The sequence below is a fragment of the Salvia splendens genome, chromosome 12 (genome assembly GCF_004379255.2).
Source record: "Salvia splendens isolate huo1 chromosome 12, SspV2, whole genome shotgun sequence".
Taxonomy (NCBI): domain Eukaryota; kingdom Viridiplantae; phylum Streptophyta; class Magnoliopsida; order Lamiales; family Lamiaceae; genus Salvia; species Salvia splendens.
This window is the reverse complement of record NC_056043.1, coordinates 11,292,882-11,316,743: the sequence shown is the minus strand read 5'-3', so window position 1 is coordinate 11,316,743 and position 23,862 is coordinate 11,292,882. Positions and strand designations below refer to the sequence as shown.

General features: G+C 39.9%; 1 protein-coding gene, 1 non-coding gene and 1 pseudogene across 3 annotated transcripts; 1 reads left to right on the top strand and 2 right to left on the bottom strand.

Annotated features, from left to right (window-relative positions):
• The first annotated feature begins 524 nt into the window (after positions 1-524).
• Positions 525-2,350, top strand: LOC121757994. Of its 2 annotated transcripts, none has more exons than XM_042153439.1 (3): positions 525-672; positions 1,213-1,889; positions 1,971-2,350. In XM_042153439.1, exons 2-3 carry the CDS (start codon positions 1,222-1,224, stop codon positions 2,254-2,256), a joined length of 954 nt encoding a protein of 317 aa, XP_042009373.1. In that variant the 5' UTR covers positions 525-672; positions 1,213-1,221; the 3' UTR covers positions 2,257-2,350. The 2 variants fall into 2 exon arrangements, with proteins under 2 accessions (XP_042009373.1, XP_042009372.1); XM_042153438.1 differs by having other exon boundaries at positions 525-677.
• Positions 2,351-5,661: 3,311 nt separating this feature from the next.
• TRNAT-CGU lies at positions 5,662-5,733 on the bottom strand. The gene has a single exon. It is a non-coding gene; the product is annotated as a tRNA-Thr (tRNA).
• Positions 5,734-6,203: 470 nt separating this feature from the next.
• Positions 6,204-19,919, bottom strand: LOC121759181 (annotated as a pseudogene).
• Positions 19,920-23,862: the final 3,943 nt, after the last annotated feature.

Genomic DNA, 23,862 nt, shown 5'->3' with positions numbered 1-23,862 from the left:
CGGTCAACGAAATCGTCTGCAAAAGCTGCGTCATGTCGCCTCGTTTCTCGCGCCACAACCGGTTTTTCACGGTTAACCGCCGGTTTTTCACGGTGAACCGCCGGTTTTCACGGTTAACCGCCGGTTAACCGGCGGTTCACGACCGAAAAACCGCCGGAACCGGCTGGTTTTTCAGCTAAAAAGCTGCCGCCGGTCTGCCCCATCACATGCCTTGAAAAACGCGCCTGAACCGGCGATTCAGCCGGTTAACCGCCGGTTCCGAACCGTCCGGAACCGCCGGTTCGATGACGGTTCCGGTTCGAAATATCTTGAACCGGAACCGGACCGCGACCCGAATTCCGACGGTTCCGGTTCGTGAAAAAGGCCACGGTTCCGGTTCGGAACCGGAACCGGTGGGCATGTCTAGCTACAAGTAAAAAAGGTAACAAAATATGTAAAAAGTTATATCTCTCGTCCACGTGCCTATCACGAGGTAATATGGCGCCAAAGAAGTTGGTAGGTACAAACAAAAAAGAAATTCACAATCCGAATGCCTCGCCTCGCCTTCCCTTCCATTTTCATTTTCGCCTCAATTCAATTCCCCCAGAAACCCTAACTCAGTTTCTCCATCCTCGGTATTTTCCACCTTTCTTTGCTTCCACATCAATCATTAACCGAGGATTTCCTTGAAACGTAAGGTACAAATCCATGGATTAGATATGCTTTTGCGATTCATTCCATCAAAAAATCTGCAATTTGCACGTTGTTTTCATCTCTCTATTTGAATATGTTCATCCTGCTTCATGGTTTTGGCTTATACTGGTCTGTTGTTGCCCATTAATGTCGATTGACGATTCTGTGAAAACTAATCACAAACTTAATTAATTCATTGTAGGATTCTAGCTATTTTGAATTTCATTGCAGGAAAATTCGATATATCTCTGGAGCTTTTGTGCTGATGAGGGTAATTTCGAGTTATTTGTTCATATATTGATTGAGATCGAATATCAAGTCTATTGTTGAATTCATGTTTAAGCAATGCTGCTTTTCTTACTTATCATTAAGAACTTTTACCACTACTTTAGCTGTGCGGTGGGCCCAAAATCGTTGTTAAATGCTTTAAATCCATTATCATCGTCTTAGTAATCTATTCTAAATGTTTCTTATGTTTCTTAAAAGTGTATTTGGAACTCAAAATCATGATATTTGGTGTTTTTAAAACCTCGATTTCAGTTATGGAGTATGGCCGGTGAAAATGGGAGGCGATTAGATAACCAAAATGAGAAGCCTACATCGCCTTTTCCAGTTGTGAATTCTGAAAGAATCAGCATCTGTGAGGGCAAGCAACAAGAAAATGGAAGAAGCCCTGCAAATATCTCAGACTCTTCCTCGTCCAGTTTGGATAACTCCTCCATCACTGATTCTCCAGGATCATTCAATCAGCGATCAGATGTTGCTCGTGATCCATTCGTGCTGACAGAATCCCCTGCCATCCAAGTGATGGAGAGGCCTAAAACCTCGGATCCGGATAGTCCAAGCCAGTGGAGTGTTGACTCAGGGGATTCTTTGTTCAGCATCCACATGGAGAGTGGCAGTTTCTCCAAGGAGCATTCGTTGAGTACAAGTGGAGACATAGGGGAGCTATCTTTATCCGATGCATATCTGCCTCGTCGAGTATCTCCCAAATCAGAGGAGTCTGTAGACTCATCATACACTTCCTCTGCTGCTGCAGCAGCAAAAGCTTTAGAGGAAGCGCGAAGGGCTGTGAAAGAAGACACCAAGTATGCTGCTGAAAAACCGAAAGACCCTCCCGAGGCTTCCTCAAGTGTCCCAACAGACCAAAATCTATCGAGGTCTAATACTCCCCAATCCCATGATGATAGTGACAATGAGTCTTGTGTTTCTACATCGTGAGTGCCCTTGTTCTTGATTCGTTATCTCCTTTTCTGAGCTATGTATGAGTTGTATGAGTTTGTCTGTACGTGGCACAGGACGAGTGAGTCAAGATGTCCAATGTGTCAATGCTTGTGGTGTGCTAGGATGTGTACCTGCTGTAGGTGGCCAAACTGCAGCTGCGGCTCTTGGTTTCGTTGGCCAAGCTGTTCCAGTTCTTGCATAAGCTGGCCTAACTGCTGTTCCAGTTCTTGCATAAGCTGCCCTAGCTGCTGCACTAACTTGCATCGTTGGTGCTCGACTTCTTGCTGCTGCTACGGTTGGAAACGTAGCAGCAGGTTCATGGATAGGAACACAGGCAGTTCTAGCAAACATAAAGTTTAATTGATTGTTTGAAGAATTTGTTACTCACCACATTGTGGCTTGGGGCCTAACAATTATGGAAGTTTTTGAGGTAATTTAGTGATTTTTATTTTCAGTTATAAATTTTAAAATATTACTCCCTCCGTCCCGCACTACTCGCAGCTTTCCTTTTGGGCACGGAGATTAAGGAATGAGTGATAGACAAACTCAACAATTACGGCTGTAGGTATAAATTGTTACTAAAAATGGAAAGAGTGCAAATAACTTGGGACGTCCAGAAAGGAAATAAGTGCAAGTAATGCGGGACGGAGGGAGTACTTATTAAATATCTCATATTACAATATAGGAATATCCTATCCACCGTTAAATATCGCCAGCCATGAACACAGGGAGTATTGATTAATTAGCAATATTTTCGAATTTGATTTTTGGTGTGGTAAAAACAAGTTTAATCACTTGTAAAAATATCAGTTCTCCTAATAAAAAAATCTAAGGCCATCCGCATCTCTGCCTCTTATTCGTCTCATAACCGTCACATCTCTTTATTATTCATGGGCCTCACTGTACTTTTCATCCCATCTCTTAATTAAGAGACAGCACATGCATCCCTCCATCTCTTAACCATCTCTTAACCATCTCATCCCTTAACTATTCATTCAATTTCATTTTTTATTTTTATTTCCAACAAATTCAATTAATAAAAATACACTTCATTAAATAAAATAAAATTACAATTTAAAATCCTAAAAAAATAAAAAAAAAACATAATTAAAAAACAAATAATTAAAATCTAAAAAAATAAATAAAAAATACATAATTTAAAATACTAGAAATTAAAAATTACACACTTAAAAACTACTCCGCTGGCAAATCATCCCACGAAGACGGTGACGGTGCACTCAAGCCACCTGTAGGCGGAATACCAATTTATCTTGTCATATACTCAATTCCGGCAAGATGAGTTTGATATTGGGGAGGCGTCATGTGGGAAGTGTCAGTCATCGTGGCGGTCAAGTACATGGACAATAGGGTGTTCGAGCCCGAGACCGAGCCCGCCTGGCTTGATTCGCCTCGGCCCCTCCTCCCTCTAGCCGCCTTCACCGCCTTGGTCCCTTGCGGCCGACGGTGCCCACTGGAGGAGCCCCCTGCATCGGTGGCCGTGCCATCAACCTCTTATGAGGCGTTACCTGACCCGCCCTCACTAGACGAGTATTGGCCACCAGCCGTGTGCTTCGTGCGTTTCGAGCTCGAGTCCGTGCTGGACTGGACACCGCCAGCCCACCTTTCAACGTCTTTGACCGCCTCCCAAACATCGACATGTTTGAATTCTTTGTTGTTGTCGTCAAAAAAGACTCGCATAGCCGCTCTCAGAATGTCGGCTCCACTGGCTCCGCTTTGGTAATTCGCGCTTCATTCTTGTAGATCCCACATATTTTTTGACATCTCTGTCGACTCGGTCAAAATGACTGCTGAGCATCTTCATGGTGTGGCGGCGGGACCCCTTTCGCTTGTTCTCGTTGTAGGCGTCGGTGACCTTTTTCCAAAAACACTTGTGAGTTTGTTGATTCCCGACGATGGGATCATACGAGACGCTGACCCAAGCGTTGAACAGAGTCATCGTGTCGTTGCGGCTGTATGGATGACGGCCTACATCCTCCTCCTCCTCGGCCGCCTCCTCCTCTTCCTCCACGGCAACGAATGTGCGACCCCCGGAGCTTCCACCGCCTCATCCTCCTTCCGGATTGAGTTCATCCGGAAAATCCTCCCTAATTTGGGATAATTCCTGCGATTGCCCATACCTCGGGGCGGAGGGAGGAGAGTATGCATCCACATCAAAATAGGGTGGTTGGTACGTCGCCGGCGTCGACGAGCCTTGGGTGCCCGGCGTCGACGAACCGGAAGCACCCAAGACATTGTACATGCCCCCCAGTCGCCAAACGTGTTTAAGTCATAGCCGCCAGAGCTGCCAGAGTTTCCGTCGCCGAACATTTTGAGATGAAAATTGGAGAGGTAAGATGAAAATTGGAGAGAAAAGAGAGATGAATTGAGAAGAATAGATGTGTGTTTGTGTGTATAATGAGAATGAAAGAGGAGTATTTATAGAATAAAAAAGAAAAAATAAATAAAAAATTATTAAAATTACCGTTGAACGGTAATATTACCGTTTTAAAAAAAAATTATTTATCAAAATCAAATTTAAAAAAAATATTTATTGCGTTAGTATGACGACGCCCACTCGAGGCCGGCGAGTGGGCGTCACGCCTAGCGCCAGCGCTCGCCACATGGCGCTGGCGCATGGCGAGACGTCTCGCCAACCCACCCTCCGGGCCGAGACGCCCGCCGAGACGAGACCGAGATGGATGGCTGCATCGCTGTCTCGATGCCGTCGACGAGACAGAGACAGCATCGAGACGCGATGCGGATGGCCTAAAGATATAGTTGGAAAGCTCTCGATTGTAGCTTTGTGATAATGCTCTTAATGTTGTGTTTTAGTCATGGAAAATAGTTTTAAATAAGTTGAAAGTAGTTGTCGCGAAATTCTATATTTTATATACTGTGTGATGTATACTCAATTTATAAAATAGGACATTTTTATATTTGTTAAATTTCTTGAATTTACAAGTTTAACTTATGTTTTGATTTCTTGAGAAACATTGTTGATGAATTTAAGAAATTTCGTCTTGGGTTCTCAGCGTAAAATGTCTAGATAGTATAGTTGATCAAAAGTAGAAGCTCTACATGTTATTAACCTCTACACAGTGTCGAAATAATGATATTGTACGTGTGTAGATAGTAATTTATAACTATTCATTGATAATGAGAAAATATTTTATTGTTGCTTTTTAATTCGTACCATTGTAGAATTATTCACTAGCAAGAGCATTATTTTGCAGAAACTGAATATCTGCAACCTGAACTAGTTAAATTATCTTTTAATTTGAGCCACTGGTGAGAGCAGATCTAAATTATTACTGCTACAAAAGAATAATTGATAGTGTATATAAATTGTGTATGTAGAAAAAGTTTTATAAAAAATTTATAATGTACGCAATTGAAAAGTTTAAGTATTTTGCATTTAATAATTTAGGAAAAAATAGTCGTGGAACTGGCATGTAACAACTTCTTCATGGTCTGGTAGTATGTACAATATAGGTCAACATTCCTTTGATGCATTCGTCTTTCCACCACAAGGTGAGCTGCAAAAAGCAATCGCTGAACAAGAACATCATTGAATTTCAGAGATAGTATTTTAAAGATAAAATTATAAAGGAAAATGAATTGTGATTATCTCCTACTCGTATTCATAGATGAAAATTTGAATTAAAAAATACAACAAAAAAGATAATTTTTTTTAATAAAAAACAAAATGTGTGGTGGTGTGGTGTGTTACCATGCGAACACAGCCGCTATCGATAACAAAAACATAGCCCCCGGCGAGGATCGAACTCGCGACCTTTCGCTTACGAAGCGAACGCAATACCACTATGCTACGGAGGCGATTGATTTATAGTTAGATTATTAGTTAATATGATATGTTCATTGACGAAGACGAAAGCTTATTTATATAGTATCTCGATCGTTGCTTGACGATATGCTTGCACTACTCGAATCGAGATAGTCAGATAGATGTATATTTATTCAAACTTAAAGCTTTGAAATTTATGTATTATCAGCTTTCTTGAGCTCAATTTACAATAAAATCATGTTCAATTTTATTTAAGATTCTTATCAAATCTATCCTCCCAAATCCAAATCCCAATCCCATTGTTGTACCAATGAAATTTTCTCTATAATACTCAAAATAAGCACCAACCACAACATTTAATAAATTTCATCGTCATTGATTTCAAACTACTCAAAAAGTCGATTAACAAGAGGAAAAAAAGCTTAAAACTTTATTGATACCAAAAAACTGGATCCAATTAAATACATTGATCAATAGACAAGAATGCCTAAACCAGCTAAATAACCGCAAGAGTCATGATTCCAGGCGCTACAACATTCGAAAATATGGATTCGAACGTAAACATCACTAGCAAAAACGAGTTCATTTCCTCGAAATACCAAGCCTCTTTCGAAAATCCTCCTCCATAAGGGGGATGCCACCGTTGAGCTTGATCTTGGGCTCCCACCCTAGCAGCTCCTTCGCCTTCGTTATGTCCGGTTTTCTTTGGCGAGGATCATCCGGGGTGTTCTCAACAGTCGTGATCTTCACATTCGGGTTGATCATCTACATTATATTGATAGCACCCGCGTTGAGTTTGTGATCAAATCATCCAAATGTATACCAACAAATACGAGTAATGCAGAGGTGAAGATTTACCTCCTTAACAGTCTCTGCAAGCTCGAGCATTGAGAATTCACCTGATAATAAATCGTAAGGAGTTAGACATTCGCGAGCCAAGAAACGAAATGGAAAATATAAGAAATGGAAGAAACATGGTTTTCCAATAGAAATAAGAAAATGGGATGATTGACCTGGATTGCCAATGTTGATTGGCCCTATATGATCTCCTTCCATTAATCGTGTAAGTCCATCGATCTTATTTGGCAAAAGAAGCAAAGTTTTCGATCAAGAAAAGAGATTTTTTTGGCATGCACTTGTGATTAAACAGACAGGATGAATGAAAGCACACCATGTCAGAAACATAGCAGAAACTCCTTGTTTGTGTTCCGGGAAGCTGAACAGTCAAAGGCTCGTCGCTGCAAGTAGTAGTAGTATAAAACAAAGTGAAATGAAGCATCAAAGTGGAATCTTATATGGAAGACTGGATAAAAAGCATTTACCGTATCGCTTGAGCTAAGAAGTTGCTGACAACACGACCATCATCAAGATTCATCCGGGGTCCATAAGTGTTGAAGATCCTTGCAATTCTTATCTCTGTTGAACCATTTGATAATGGTTAGGGAACTCCAATGCGAAATTGTTATGTTCAAAAGGGAAAGATATTACCAACTCCGTGCAGTCTGTGATAATCGTACATCAACGTCTCTGCTGCTCTTTTCCCCTCATCATAACAACTCCTCACTCCTGCAATTAAAACCAATAATTTCGAATAATGACTATGAATTTATCAAATGATTCATTTGAAAGTGTATGCAAATGCAGAATTTTAGGACTAAACCATACCAAGATAGTATAGTATGGACATTATTCAACTTAAATAGTGGCAAGGTATTACCTATAGGGTTCACGTTGCCCCAGTAATCCTCTGTCTGAGGATGCACGAGCGGATCACCATAGACCTCTGAGGTTGATGTAAGTAAAATCCTAAGAGGTACTTATAAAATCGTCAGAACATCCAAAATGGACAAAAATTGGAAGAGAATCCAAAATGAGCAGACATACCTAGCTCCTACTCGCTTGGCAAGTCCCAACATGTTCAGTGTGCCTATTACATTCGTCTTTATTGTCTGTCAAGTATATGGCAAGACAATAAATATCAGAAAATAAAAATGAAACGACCAATCGTTGATTCGCAGATGCAACTGATGAAAACACTATGTCCATAAACGTATTCTAGACAATGTAGAGAAATAAATGTGTTCATCAAGTTTGCACCATATTTCCTTAGGCGAAGACATGAGTTTTATATGCACATGAGTAGAGAGGGAGAGAGCCATGACGACTAACTGACCTTCACCGGATTGTATTTGTAAAATATTGGTGAAGCAGGACACGCGAGATGGTAGATCCGGTCAACTTCGACGAACAAAGGCTTTGTCACATCTGCAGACAAAAAAGAATTGATAAGTAGAAAACAGGATGGTTCAAGAGACATAATACCATTATAAATAATTTTATGAACAACCTTTACATGTGAAGAGAAACTATTTTAAGTAGTAAGACACATACATCTTATTCAGACAATTGCATCATACGGGAGTGACAGTTAAACAGAATGCTCACCGTGTCGAATAAGCTCAAATCTTGGATGGCCAATCCATTGCCTCAAGTTATCCTTTGAACCAGTGAAGTAGTTATCCACAACAATCACCTGAGCAACAATTTTTAAATTATCATCTGTGATACAGATTGAGAAACATACATAGCTTGCATTTTGCATCAAGCCAGTCTAAAAAGGCATTGTTATGGCATACCTCGTTCTTTTCGTTTTGCATGAGTTTATCAACTAAGTGAGAGCCAATGAATCCAGCCCCGCCCGTAACCAGAATTCTCATGTTTGCCTGTCAGGTTGGTTAGTTAGTCCAAGATGTATGGTCACATTATATATCCATAATCCATGATCTAAGATAAGTTATTATAAATTCATTGCCAAGCCATATAAACCCTACAAAATTGAGCACACAGAAACTCGATCCTCGAGTGAGGGAATGAATATCGTACCTGAAAGAACTTTGCTCTTCGCAATGGTGAAGGCTCGGGAGGTGGCTTGGTCGACACACGGCTACCATTTGATGCGTCCTTAGCCATTTCTAGGATCTCCTTTTAAGTTTTGAATTCAAAATATACATAAGATAAACATCATTACATTAATCAAACCAACATTATTCAACTACACAACCAGTTCACTACTCTGCTCCAACAATCAGAAATTGTAAAATTTCTTCCAATGCTGACTCACATTAATCTCTTTTTCTTTTTTCTTTTTTTTTTCCAACTGAAAACCATATCTTTACATGGAATAATTAAGCAAATCAAACACCCAAATCAAAGACAATATGATGTCACAAAACAAAACTAAAAGACAATATGATGTCGTATTCAAGGAAACCAAATCTGTGTTACTCATAAAATGTCGAATATTTTCAATTAGTGTTCCACAATTTCTACGAGAATAATGCAAACCAATAACACGAACAAAATCACACGTATAAAACAATTTCTCGCATTCACATTTCACATTGCCTCAGATCTTATTTTCTGTTGGAAAAAGAAATCATAAATTAGCCGCCCATCATTCATTAGCCGCCCATCATTCATTACAGTGGAGTTCCTAGAATATATTTATGTGTGTAGAGTTCCTAGTTGTGGTAGAGTTCCAATATCCATTTATTGATGTACTCCAAGGGACTCAAATCTCCCTATAAATACTAGGGAGATGAGCATTTCAAAGATATAAGAAAAACATACAATAAACTTATCTTTCTACCTCCTACTACTAAAATGCTTTACCAATCTTTCAATATTTCTCTCGATTACCATCTTTAAGATGGTATCAGAGCGGGATATATCAGTTTGGGACTCAGAACAATGTCATCATAGTCCCGATCATACCCTTCTCGGCCCTTTCTAAAAACCTGCAAAACCAACACAAATTCAAAATGTCAGATTCTGACACAGAAACCTCAAAACCAATCCCAACAGAAACCATGGCAGATTTTGCAGCACAATTTGCTGAATTCATGAAATTCATGAATAAATCTGGAAACAAGTCCGAAAACTCCACAAAACAGCCACAACTGCAGCTGGAGTCCTTAGGAGAGATCAACCTGAAGACCAAACTTAATGGGGATAATTATCCCCTTTGGGCCAATCTGATGGAGAGAGCAATAGGGGGGAAGGGACTGACATCTCACATCTCTGGAGGTTCAGATCCTCCCCCACCCGACGACCCCGGCTACTCAAAATGGCAGCAACGGGATCACTGCTGCTTCAATTGGATTATCAGCAATCTGGAAACCAGCCTTGTAAATGAAGTATCCCAATACAAGACAGCCAAAGACCTGTGGGAAGGTCTGGCTGTCACATATGGGAGTGGAGCAGATCCATTCCAAGTCCATGACCTACACAGACAAGCCATGTCAATGAAGCAAGGAGATATGACCCTGGAAGCCCTTTGGAATAAATTTCAAGATTTATGGATTTCAATTGATGCAAGAGATCCCAACCCCATGGACAGCCCTAAAAGCATCGACAAATACAACAAGCACATTCAAAGGCACAGACTCTATCAATTCGTTTGGGCACTGGATGAAAGGTATGACAAAATCAGACGAGAAATTCTAAATCAAGAACCCTTACCCACAGTCCGAAAAGCTTACGGAATGGTGAGAAGAGAAGCGGTCAATGACAAAGTTCTCAAACGAGAAGCTGACCAATCCGGAATCGCCACTGGACTTGGCGCCTTCGACCGAAGCCGAACACACCAGCCAACAACCAAATTTAGTGCAAATCGGAAATCAGAGGAGGATAAGAGCAAGTTAACCTGCACACACTGTGGAGGAAAACGACATACATTGGAGACATGCTTCCACATCCACGGTTACCCCGATTGGTGGCAAGAGATCAAGCGGACAAAGCAAGGTGGGAAGCGCGGCGGCGGCAATAGCGGAGGAAGGGCAGCGACGGCAGTAGGCGGTGATGACAGAGCCACCTACACCGACGGATCGACGGGCAACATCTGCGACAGAGCCACCTACACCTCGACGCCAACCCCTCCACCACCGTTCCAACAGAACCACCTACACCTCAACAGCGGCGGCGGCGGAACCAATAAAAATCCCACCGGGAACCCGTTCCCAAACAATACAGCCAAGGCCTCGATTGCTACCACCAAGAATTGGACAGAAGGTAAAATGAGGGCTCCAAAGGTAGGCGACGCAGGTGACCGGGGAGGGAGTAGAGCTCCGGCCGAAGGAGCCGCCTCACAGGAGGTGGCTAGGGTTGGAAGGGAGGCGGAAATCAAAATGGGGACGGCTAGGGTTGAATGGGGGAGGGGTTGTTTTAATTATTTACCCATTTTGCAAAAAAAACCCTCCAGTCTGTTCTTATCCCAAATACAACCCCATCCTAAAAATGCCTACCAAAACCCACCCCAGTCAAACCCGAGATTTCGAAATATGCCCCATTTGACCAAGAAATTTCAAAAGATACCCCAAACTGTTCAAAATTCCAGAAATACACCCCTGAATTTCGAATTTCAGCCTTCCATCCCATGTTCAAACTCATACCAAGCTCTAGCGTGCTCATCATCCTCAAACATAGGACCTAAAGACTACCACTGGATTTTTGATTGTGGGGCAACCGACACAATGTCTTTTGATGCGTCCGATTTCCTAGATATTTCCCAATCCACAAAGAATTTTGTTCAAACCGCTAGTGGGGAATTAGCACAAGTTGAGGGGGGCGGGAACTATCACTATCTCACCAACCCTTCGCCTCTCAAACTGTCTTTATGTTCCGTCTTTGTCCCACAAACTTTTGTCTGTAAGTCATGTCACAAAAGATCTTAACTGCAAATTACTGATGCAGCCTCGTTTTTGCATGTTACAGGATATCAAGACGGGGATGATAGTTGGGCGTGGCACTGAGCGACATGGACTGTACTACGTGGATGAGATAGCCCAACAGAGTACTGCGATGCTAACTCACGGACTGAAAGACAGACAGATTTGGCTCTTGCATCGCCGGTTAGGGCACCCATCTATAGGATATCTCCATCTACTCTTTCCCGAGTTAGTTTCTTCTTCACATGTTTTGAATTGTGAAACTTGTGTTTTGGCAAAAAGTCATAGACATTCCTTCAGATTGAACAATACTAGAGAAAAATCACCGTTTGCCTTGGTCCACTCTGATGTGTGGGGTCCAGCCCCGGTTACTGGGGGACAAGGTTTTCGATATTTTTTGCTATTTATTGATGATTTTTCTCGTATGTCCTGGATTTATTTTTTGAAAACAAAATCAGAAGTTTTTGAGAAGTTCACAGAGTTCTATAGTCTTGTTCAAACCCAGTACAACTCCAAAATCCAAATCCTTAGGTCCGATAATGGGAGGGAATATGTGAACTCTAGAATGAAAACCTTCTTCATCGAAAAAGGCCTTGTCCACCAAACATCGTGTGCATATACACCAGAACAAAATGGGGTAGCCGAGCGAAAAAACCGATACATTCTGGAGATCACCCGTGCACTCCTAATCGAATCCCACATTCCTAAATCCTTTTGGCCAGAAGCTATTGCAACAGCCGTTTACCTCCTCAATCGTCTTCCAACAGGAATCCTAAACTTCAAAACCCCCCTAGAGGTCTTCTCTTCCCTACACTCGACACCTTCATCTCTCAACCTCGAACCCAAAATTTTCGGCTGCTCCGTATTTGTTCACATACCCAAACATGATCGTGACAAATTCTCGCCATGTGCAGTAAAATGTGTCTTCTTGGGTTATGGAAAAAATCAGAAAGGGTATAGATGTTATGACCCGTCAACAGATCGCATGTACGTAACTATGAACTGCGACTTTGTTGAGAGTGAGTACTTCTATAGCCAATCTAGTGGTCAGGGGGAGAGTGAGACAGAAAATCCAAGCAGTGACGCCCTAAATTGGCTACCTCTGTGGGGAGAAACCATTCAGGGGGAGGATATTCATGGGGAAAACAGCCAAACTACCATATCAGGCCAAAATCCTGTCATAGATATCGGTCCAACAGAGGAAGTTAGCAGTACCGCCGGGCAATCAAATCCACAGGAACATAACATGCCGCTTCAGGACGCTGCCAAGCTATCTGACCAGTCCTTGAATCCTGAGGTAAACGCTTCTGATCCCAATATTGGTACCCTACTTGAAACCACTGACAGTGGCAGGGAAAACAGAAGTGATATAAATGAGCCACCAACGGAACAAGGAACAGGGCACGGCAGATTGCCCCAAAGAAGTACAAGGGGCATCCCCCCTCGGAGATATTCGCCAGACTGGAAAGGGCACAAATCCAGATACAGTATTGCCAATCTCACCCAGGGACACCTTACCGAAATGGCTAGGGCGTTCGAAGTTGCACTTTATGAAGAAGAAGAGATTCCGCAGTCCTTCGAAGAGGCAAGGAAACACAAGCACTGGAGGGAAGCCATGAAGAAGGAGATTGATGCCTTGATAAAAAATGAAACGTGGGAAAAGTGTACTCTACCTCCGAGAAAGAAACCAGTAGGATGTCGGTGGATCTTCACCATAAAAAGGCGTGCAGATGGTTCAATCGAGAGATACAAGGCAAGATTGGTTGCTAAGGGATATACTCAGGTGTATGGAGTAGACTACGAAGAAACTTTCTCCCCTGTGGCCAAACTAAATACAGTAAGAGCACTTCTATCTGTAGCTGCATGTAAAGAATGGCCATTATACCAGTTTGATGTTACAAATGCCTTCCTTCATGGAGAACTTGAGAAAGACAAAGAAGTCTACATGGAGGTCCCCCCAGGTTTTTGTGAAGAATTTGGAAAAGGACAGGTGTGCAGACTGAGGAAGACCCTCTATGGGTTAAAGCAATCCCCCAGAGTGTGGTTTGGAAGATTCTGCCAGGCAATGTTCAAGCATGGCTTCAAACAGAGCCATTCAGATCACACGCTATTCCTAAAGAAGAGGAACGGTAAAATGACATGTCTAATAATCTATGTTGACGACATGATCATAACAGGAGATGATGCCGAGGAGATCCAAAATCTAAAAGAGAATCTTTTCAAGGAGTTTGAAATGAAGGACTTGGGAGCCTTAAAGTACTTCCTAGGAATTGAAGTGTTGAGATCCAAGCACGGAATATTCCTAAGACAGAAGAAGTATGTTCTTGACATGTTAGCAGAAACGGGCCTACTGGACTGCAAGCCTGCCGAAACGCCAATGGTACCCAACCATGGATTGAAGATTGTGGATGGAGCTAAACCTACAGACCAGGGAAGATATCAACGATTAGTAGGTAAACTTATCTATCTTTCTCATACTAGACCCGACATCACATATGCAGTCGGAGTTGTCAGTCAATTCATGCACCAGCCCCAGGAAGATCATATGGATGCTGTCATGAGAATTGTGAGATACTTAAAGGGAACAGCCAGCTATGGGGTATTCTTAGAGAAGATGAAAGATTTGGAAATTGATGGATACACTGATGCCGATTGGGCAAGCAATCCGGTGGATAGAAAATCTACCGGAGGATATTTTACCTTTGTTGGGGGCAACCTTGTCACTTGGAGAAGCAAGAAGCAAAAAGTTGTAGCTTTATCAAGTGCAGAAGCCGAATTTCGAGGAATCAGAAGTGGCCTAATGGAGATACTTTGGCTTAGGAGATTGTTAACAGAAATTGGCTTTCCACCCACTCGGAAGAGTCAGCTTTTTTGTGACAATAAAGCTGCAATTAGCATTTCAGAAAATCCCGTACAGCATGACAGGACCAAACACGTTGAGGTCGATCGTCACTTTATCAAAGAGAAACTTGAAAACGGCATCATCGAATTTCCCTTCGTCCGATCTGAGGAACAACTTGCAGACATACTAACCAAGGCATTGAGTCCGAAAGTCTTCAAAGAATTTCTGGGCAAGTTGAGTATCGGAGATACCGTTGCTCAACTTGAGGGGGAGTGTTGGAAAAAGAAATCATAAATTAGCCGCCCATCATTCATTAGCCGCCCATCATTCATTACAGTGGAGTTCCTAGAATATATTTATGTGTGTAGAGTTCCTAGTTGTGGTAGAGTTCCAATATCCATTTATTGATGTACTCCAAGGGACTCAAATCTCCCTATAAATACTAGGGAGATGAGCATTTCAAAGATATAAGAAAAACATACAATAAACTTATCTTTCTACCTCCTACTACTAAAATGCTTTACCAATCTTTCAATATTTCTCTCGATTACCATCTTTAAGATTTTCAAATAAATCGCGAAGAATTAAAAATGAAAATAATTAGAGCAAAATGAAGCACTGATCACCTCTTAAACAATTGAATGTATTAGTGGAAGTAGTTATTTTCTAGACAATGCAATTCTGTTCTTCAAAGCCCAGGGTGTGGAATTAGAGAAAACGATAGGAATGGATTTAGTAATAAATACTGAAAAAAATGGAGATTAATCTAACATTAGAAAGGGAAAGAGAGGGAGAGACAATAATCTTCAAGATTAGCGAATGCTATGCAATCATGCATGTGTCAAATATTCACCAATCGCTTTTAAATACTACTATATCCATTCCAAATAATAGATTTGTGGTAATATCTTATATTTATAACCAAATATCACGCATTTAAGAAATGTTTTTGTTAAATAAAAACTTGTTATTTCTGTTATGCTAAACCAAAATACAGGAGTATTAAGTTAAAATTTACTTATATATAGAATTAGTAATAAAATAATAGTAGTATGTTCTTTATTATCTAAAGACATCCAAAAGTTTTTAATTTGTTGAGAAACTAATTATATATGAAGACTTCTCAAATTTTATTTCTAATACATAGTACTAGTAATTAATTAAATATTTTTTTTGAATTAAAGATCTAGTAAAAATTTAAATCACTCGAAGATTTTATTAGATTTGAAATATAATTGTTAACTAGAAATATTAATTCTCACGCGTGTCCAATTTTATGTGAGATTATAAAATGTGCTAAATTGGAAATTTAGTGAAATATCATTTTTTCATAATCAAATTTGAAGTTGGCATCTAGCATTATTTTGGCAATATATAATCAAATTTAATTTGAATATAATTAATGCTTGTAAATCAACTCATTAATATATTATTTAGTCATTTATTTGAAGTTATAGAAAAGAGCAAATTGAGCTTTGATTTTTTGAATTTAGTGAAATTAAAAATTTCAACAATATTTTTTAATGTATTAGAATTAAACTAAATAAACAATAATTATATTAAACATGCGTTGAACGAGGGAGCTTACATAGCATATCATCTCACACAAAATGTGTGTATATATGGTTGAGAAAGATTCATTAATGTGATCATCCTCACTTGAAAATTTGAGAACGGACATAACTGATAATCTTGAATAGTTTTATTTGGAGGAATTGCATTACCTCAATTGTTTCATCAACTGCTTAGGAAAAGTGATGATCTTTTGAATGATTTTAATTTGCGTGATGGTGATAGAGGGAATCACATGATTTAGATCGTGATTGGGTGAACTACTACATAATTGATCTTGATCAACGATGACCAATTTGGTTTAAATTACTACTTATAATGATTGTAATCAAACAAAATTAATGAGCAAATCGATTTTTAGTTAATGCAGGATCAATTCTCTCTCAGCATATATACGCATTCGGTATTACCAGTGATGATAATTGATTTCCAAGGTCATCAACTACTCCTCTTAGGCTTTTCCTAAGTCAATAACTAATTTTTAACATTTCAAATTCATTCTTTCCTTGACATCTGATACTTTGGCTTAGTACAACTCAACATATGCAAGAAAACAGGAAGCAACATAGGCATCAAATTTCGTTTTCTTTTTCTCAAATATTTTGAATTTGCAAGAGGTGTACCTAAATCCCACCTCAAAATCTAACCTACTTCTTTTCTTTTATCTTTTTTCCTGGGTCAATTTACACTAGATTATTCTAGCCCTTTAGCTGACTGCATTCAAATCTGGCTCATTCAGAGGTAATGGGCTCGATTCTTCATCAGGCGCAGGTGTCGCCTGTTGCTGTCGATTGCGTATGATGGAGGTGACTGCTTTAAGTATAATGCAGATCGGTATAAGACCATCCACTACGCTGTCTCTATACCGTCCCTTAACTACTAGTTGACTACTATTTGAGGGACGGAACCTGCAACGCTCCGTCCCTTAACCGTCCCTTATTCCGTCCCTTAATTACTATTCATTCAATTTCATTTTTTAATTTTTTTACAACCCAATTCAATTTAAACAAACACAATTCATTAAAATTAAAACAAAATTACAACTTAAACTTAAAAAAAAAAGAAAAAAGACATAATTAAAATTCTAAAAAAATAAAAATGACATAATTTAATCTTTTCCGTCAAAGTTTTCCCAAATACGCTCTATTAGATCCTCTTGGAATTGGGTGTGGGCGCTAGAGTCGCGTGTCCTTGCCCGAATAGCCAACCATTTTTGTATAGACGGATGCGCTCCACTTCGCGGCGGATTACTTGCGGTTGAGCTTCCGGGGGATTCGGGGTCGAACCAATTTCCCGCATCGAGTCCTTCGTCTCGGACAATCATGTTGTGCAAGATTATGCACGTATACATATGTCGACCATGCTCTCCATGAACCATGAACGAGTCGGGGCTTTGATGATGTTGAAGCGCGCTTGTAGAACCCCGAACGCCCTCTCAACATCCTTGTGCGCAGCCTCCTGCTTCTGCTAAAAAAGAGCCTAATTTGGGTTCGCAGGCCTGCTCCACGTCTTCACGAAGGTCGGCCACTTCGGGTAGATGCCGTCGGCGAGATAGTACCCCATTTTATACAACCGGTTGTTGGCGACGAAGTTGATGGCCGGCGCTTTACCATCCAAAACTTCGGTACAGAGGTCAGACTGGTGGAGCACGTTTACGTCGTTGTTCGAGCCAGGGACCCCGAAGTACGCGTGTCAGATCTAAAGCCGGTAGTCGGCAACGGCCTCGAGTACAACGGTTGGGTGGGTGCCTTTGTGGCCGCTCGTGTAGGACCCCCTCCAAGCCACCGGACAATTCTTCCATTGCCAGTGCATACAATCGACACTGCCAAGCATCCCGGGGAATCCGTGCACTTGTTCGTGCAGGTTGAGGAGGAACTGACAATCGTCCGTGCTTGGCCTCCGGAGATATTCGTCACTGAAGGTTGCCCGGACGCCTCTGCAGAAGTTGAGCAAGCACATGCGCCCAGTAGTGTCTCCGATGTGGAGGTATTCGTCGAATATGTCGGCCGTTTGTCCAGTTGTAAGCTGACGGATGGCTGCAGTAAATTTCTGCAGCGTCGTGTGGCTGGGACGGCCGACCGCGTCGAACCCTTCTCGGAAGAACTCTTCCCGGGCCGCCAAAGTATTCGCTATGTGGAGAAATAGCGGTTTACTCATGCGGAAACGGCGACGGAAGTAGGTATCTCCCAAATCGGGTTATCGCAGAAGTAGTCGCGTACTAACCGTGCGGCGGCTTCCTCCCGGTTCCAATTGATGTACTTCCGGGAGCGTCGTGGGGGTGGCACGGCTTCCTCCGTCTCTCGTCGTCGATCTTCTTCAAGTGATTGTTCCATTAATTGAGGCATTTGCTCAAAATGATCCATTTGTTTGAGTTGAGTGATAGAGAGGAATAGATGTGTGTTTGTGTGTGAAATGAGTATGAAATAGGATTATTTATAGAGTAAATAAATAAAAAAAATAAATAAAAGAAAATAAAAAATTAACGGTAACATTATCGTTTGAAAAATAAATTTTTTTTTAGTAAAATTCGAATTTTTTTTTAAAATGAATTATTGCGTCATCCCACTCGCCGGCCAGCGAGTGGGCGTCACGCATGCATCGGGGGCACGCCACGTCGCCCGCACACATGACGGGCCGGTGCGTCCCTTGTCTCGCTGATATGGGGTACGGGATGGGCTACGGGACGGGACGAACGTTGCAACGCGTCTCGCGGCAGAACCGTCCCTCCGGGACGGAACGCGAGCCGCGCGCTGGACGCGTAGTGAATGCTCTAATGATCCCAGCCACTCGTAGCAACAAAAGCTGTTTCATAGGTTGAGAGAGAATTGAGGATATGTTGAATGCAGATTTGCTATTTCTGATTCTCATATATGTCAGTAACTTACCATGATCAGTGGGAGCGAATAATTCCCCGATCGACTCACAACTACCGGAAGAGTATGCCGCATAATCAGGAGCACCATGAACTGCATTAAGTTGAAAAAACAAGATGAATCAAGACCACAAAATGTTGTTTAAGAGCATGGTAATCATGAATCAGTAAAGTAGTCAATTTTGTTTTCGATTTCTCAACTTTTTCTGCAAGAGAGAGAGAGGATTACAAATAATGCTAATGTGCGTCAGCAGACTATGCTTCGCTTCGTGACGTGGAAGCAGCATATTCATCGTATTCTGGGTCGAGGAGGCTATGATCAGCAGCAACCATTGCTATAATGCGCTGATTGTTCAAATCTCTTCTTGCAATTTGCCAATTCCCCCTGATAAGAATGGATCTTTATTAGTGCAAGAATCTATACATTGGTGCATATGATTGATCCTTGTTTGTTTCAAGCTATGCAAGAATATGAATTAGAATTACCTCAAGTTCATCGGAAGTCCACCCAAACGGAAAATTGGCGGTGGTGCAGTGTATCCTGGCTTGAATTGCTGCAGCACAAAGTGACACTTAGGGCAAGAAAGCAACGGAAGAAGCAAACGCAACAAGAATCAAGAAGCTATAAATTCACCTGATGGCATATCTCGCACATGGTGTCACCCTTCTCGTTGCACCACTTTTGCACACATCTACAATGAAATAAAAAACTAAACTTGGATGCATGCATAAATCATGATAAAAAATTTAAAATTGAGAATCTTCTAACCATAAAAATTAGTACTAATGAACACAAATCTAATTAAGGAGGTAAAATGAATATGAAGTGATAAATTACAGTGTAATTAGCAACCAACCTTCAAGCTTCCAGAGCAAGAGCATGGAGCCTCCATGCTTGAATCAAAACCTTCATCTTGGCAAATCCGACACTCAGACCACCTTCCTCAGAGACAAGCTAGCCTCGGAATCTTTCTGGTATGAGTAGTCGATTGCTGCTTCATCGACAGTGATGGGGACTACGTGCTTCAATCTACTCTCGATTGCAGCCTCGAGGGTCGACTCAGTAAGCAAACGATCAACCAGCAAAACAAAGTGATCCCCCATTTTAAAGTCGAAACAACAGAGGTTTTGCACAACGAGCTCTCACCTACCACAAAACCAGAGCTTCAGCATTACCAAAGTAGCTTAGGCAACATGTACAAAAGGGCTAATAGGTTGAATTCAAAGTGTGGTGTGAGTCAACCATAATTAAGTGTTTATTGAATAAACAACAATACCTTAAAAAATACTGCCTAGCCCTTGGAAGATAATGTCAAAAGGTGGAATCCCAATTCAAGATTGGAGACAAAAAGATAGGTTTTCACGAGAAAAACAGGTACAGTTTATTTTCTAATAGTATTTTTTTTAAAAAAAGGTCTCTTCTTTTCTTCAAGAGGAAAAGGAGAAACGAACCCTTGGAACCAAATTTTTCAAAGAATCACAAAAAACACCAAAAATAACAAAAGCCCAATTGACTACACACTCGAACTTAATTTTATTTGAATATTGGGTACTGCAACTAGCTACTTTGTCTGATTTTTTTCGCAATATGTTAGACATTATGTTTACAATTGGTGGTATAAAGTTTACTTAGCAATTAAAAGTCGACGATTCATTTTTATATTTTTATAATAAATAATTATTTTTAATAATTGATAAACTACAGTTTCCGAATTGGATTTAATGATTTTTTTTAATAATAAATTTGCTTAAAAAGATTCTGCTAGAACATACTATACTTAAATTATATCTAGACTAAAGTCTCAAAATGGTCCTTAACATATTGCGATTTTTTTATTTTGGTCCAAAACATTATCTTTTGAATTATTCGGTCCCTCATATTTGAAAACGGGTCACATTTGGTCCTTATTGGACGGTTCCGTCAAATTTTTGAAGGTTTTAATTAACGGGTCACAAATCCGTCACTAACACCGCCCTCAACGCCTCCTCCACCGGCCGCATGTCCGCCGACGAGCGGAACACCGTCGCCGCCAAATCAACGACGAGCTGAACACCGTCGCCACCAAATCAACGACGAGTTGAACACCGTCGCAACATGTCCGCCGACGAGCTGAACACCGTTCGGGCCAGGCTCGGGCTGGGCCAAATCAATCGCCTTCATCGACGGAAAAATCTTCACCGCGCACCAGGATTGCAAAATTAGGGTTTGGACAGCTCCAATTTCCCCCAAATTGAAAAATCACCAATTGATTTCAACTGCCTATCCGCCAAAAACTACGTCAAAATCCGCCGCCACAAGCAGAATTTATGGATCCAACACGCCGACGTCGTCTCCGGACTAGCCGTCGACGGCGATCGTGGCGAGCTCTACCCAATCTCATGGGATAAGAGCTTCAAAACGTGGAAAACATCTTCTGATATGGCTTGCATCGACTCCGTCGGTTCAACGCATTCCGACGCCGTGAATGCTGTCGCCTCCTCTGGCGGAACCGTCTACACCGGTTCCGCCGACGGGAAGATCAAGGTGTGGAGAGCCTCCGCCTCCGGCGACAGGGGAAAACGGAGCTTGAAGACGACACTATCGAAGCACGATTAGAGCGTGAATACTCTCGCGCTGACGCCGGATGGGGCGGGGTTGGCCTGGCGGCGGCGTCGGAGTGATTCTGGTTTGGAAGAGGAGAGACGACGGCGGCGACGATGAAGAGATGGATTTCTTCATTGCTTGCTGCTTGAAAGGGCATAAAAGGGCGGTGTTGAGCTTGGTTTGTGTTAGTGAATGATTTGTGACCCGGTAATTAAAACCATCAAAAATTTGACGGAACCGTCCAAAATGGACCAAATGTGACCCGTTTTCAAATGTGAGGGACCGAATAATTCAAAAGATAATGTTTTGGACCAAAATCAAAAAATCGCAATATGTTAAGGACCATTTTGGGACTTTAGTCTTATATCTACCTCTTTCATTTCTAGAATTCTAGTGAACTGCATATTTGGTATATGATGAATGAGTAGTGATAAATTAACAAAAATTGTATACACAAACTTGGACATTTTAGGCATTTTACATTTGAAATAAATTTACATTATTAATTAATCTAATGAATTACCTATTTACCCTTTTATTGATCATTTAGAAAAGATTTAAATTTTCATAATCAACAATTATACATGCAATTAGGGAATGATTTACTACATTAATTTGGAGATTAACCGTTGCATAATTTATTCCTCCATTAACAAGAATTGAGGATACATCTTCTCCATTTTATCAAAATTTAAACTCTCAAGTCTCCCCTACAAATTAGATTCATATGGTTCATGATTTTAAAATTTTTGGATGAATATCAATATATCATGAATAGGAATAAATTAAAAAAAATTATAATAAATTATACTAATATTTTAGTAGGATATTATAGATTGGCTTTCTTCAACTTTGCACAATACTAATACAAGGATTTGAACTGACTTACCTTTTAAAATAGAGAATTTTATATAATATTCAAACACTTATATAAAAGTGTATTAATTCTTCGAGTTGCTTAAAAATTGATAAAATTCTAACTTTTAAATTCACTCATTTAAAAGTCATTGACACCAAATTATTTTTTACAAAATAATTTTAAAAAATTTAAATTATAAAAATGAGAATAGGCATATATACTTAATTTCTTAGTATTATCTTCATTGATAAAACAATAATCATTTGTATCCAATTATTTTGTTATTAAATAATCTTCAAGATTCAAAGTAATAAAAATTAATACATGTATATATACCTAATTTCTTAGTGTTATTATCTAACGAAATAAGTCATTCTCATCAAATTATTTATAATTCATAAAATTATAAGTTATAAAATCGATTGCATGTATATATAGTTAATTTGTTAGTGTTATCATCCAACGAAATAAGTATAGTCATAGCCATTCAATTATTTATTGTTAAATAATTCTTAAAATTCTAAAGGTATAAAAACAAGTATATGTATATACTTAATTTCTTGGTGTTATCATGCAATTGAATAATCATAGTTATTCACATCTAATTAGTTTATTATAAAATAATCTATAAAAATTATGAGTTAGAAAAATGACTACATGTATATATACTTCATTTCTTAGTGTTAATAATTATCATTCACATTCAATTATAATTATTGTTAACTAGTTCTTAAAATCCTAAGTTATAAAAAGGACTACATGTCTATATATATACTTAATTTTTTAGTTTTATTGTCCAACGAAATAATCATAGTCATTCGATAAAATTATTTTATTATTAATTAATTTACAGAATTTAAAGTTATAAAAATGTCTACGTGTATATATACTTAGTGTTATCATCCAACGAAATTAATAGTTTACGATCTGAATGTCGACCGAATTAATAGTTTACGATCCGGGCCTTGTAAGTGTACTACAATGATATATCTTATCCAGTGACCAACACTTTTAACACACATTAAGTGAACTATATGTCTTATATAGTGAAGTATATACACAATACAGTGAAGTTTTCATCTCATTCTTGCCCTGACAGGCAAGTGATGGGATTGAACAAATGGAGGTACGTTCAAAAGCCGAGAAGAGAATATCCACTGCATTGCGATCTCCATTCCATGAAAGAGTGGTTCAGGCAAAAACAAAGTTTACCTTGAAAGAGTCACAAATCTTTTTGTGGATTATGACAACATATGAATTAAATGAGTAAGATTTATATTATAGTTTGATTTAGATGGAAAAATATACAAAAGATGTGCTAACACACACACATGTTTGAACATAGACAACATATTGTATGATGATGTCGTAATGGTAACAAAAAGAGAATTCTGTTCACTATTGCCACATACGCTAGTAGAAGTGGGTGTGATCAACGCGTGGGCTTCTTATTTGAATAACATGGAAGAATACAAGGCTCTATCTTCATCGAAGCGCCTCTTTTTCACAACATACCCATCCGTAAGAATAGTATAAATTTTGAAAAATTAACTGCATGGTATATGTTCATTATAAAGCATGTTTACTTCTATCTAGATTTGACTTGTCTCATATTTCAGTTGTATACAGTTGTTCACCGGCCTGATGGGGTTGACATTATCACCATAATTGATAGATTCTGTGACAATTTACAAAATTAGGTTAAA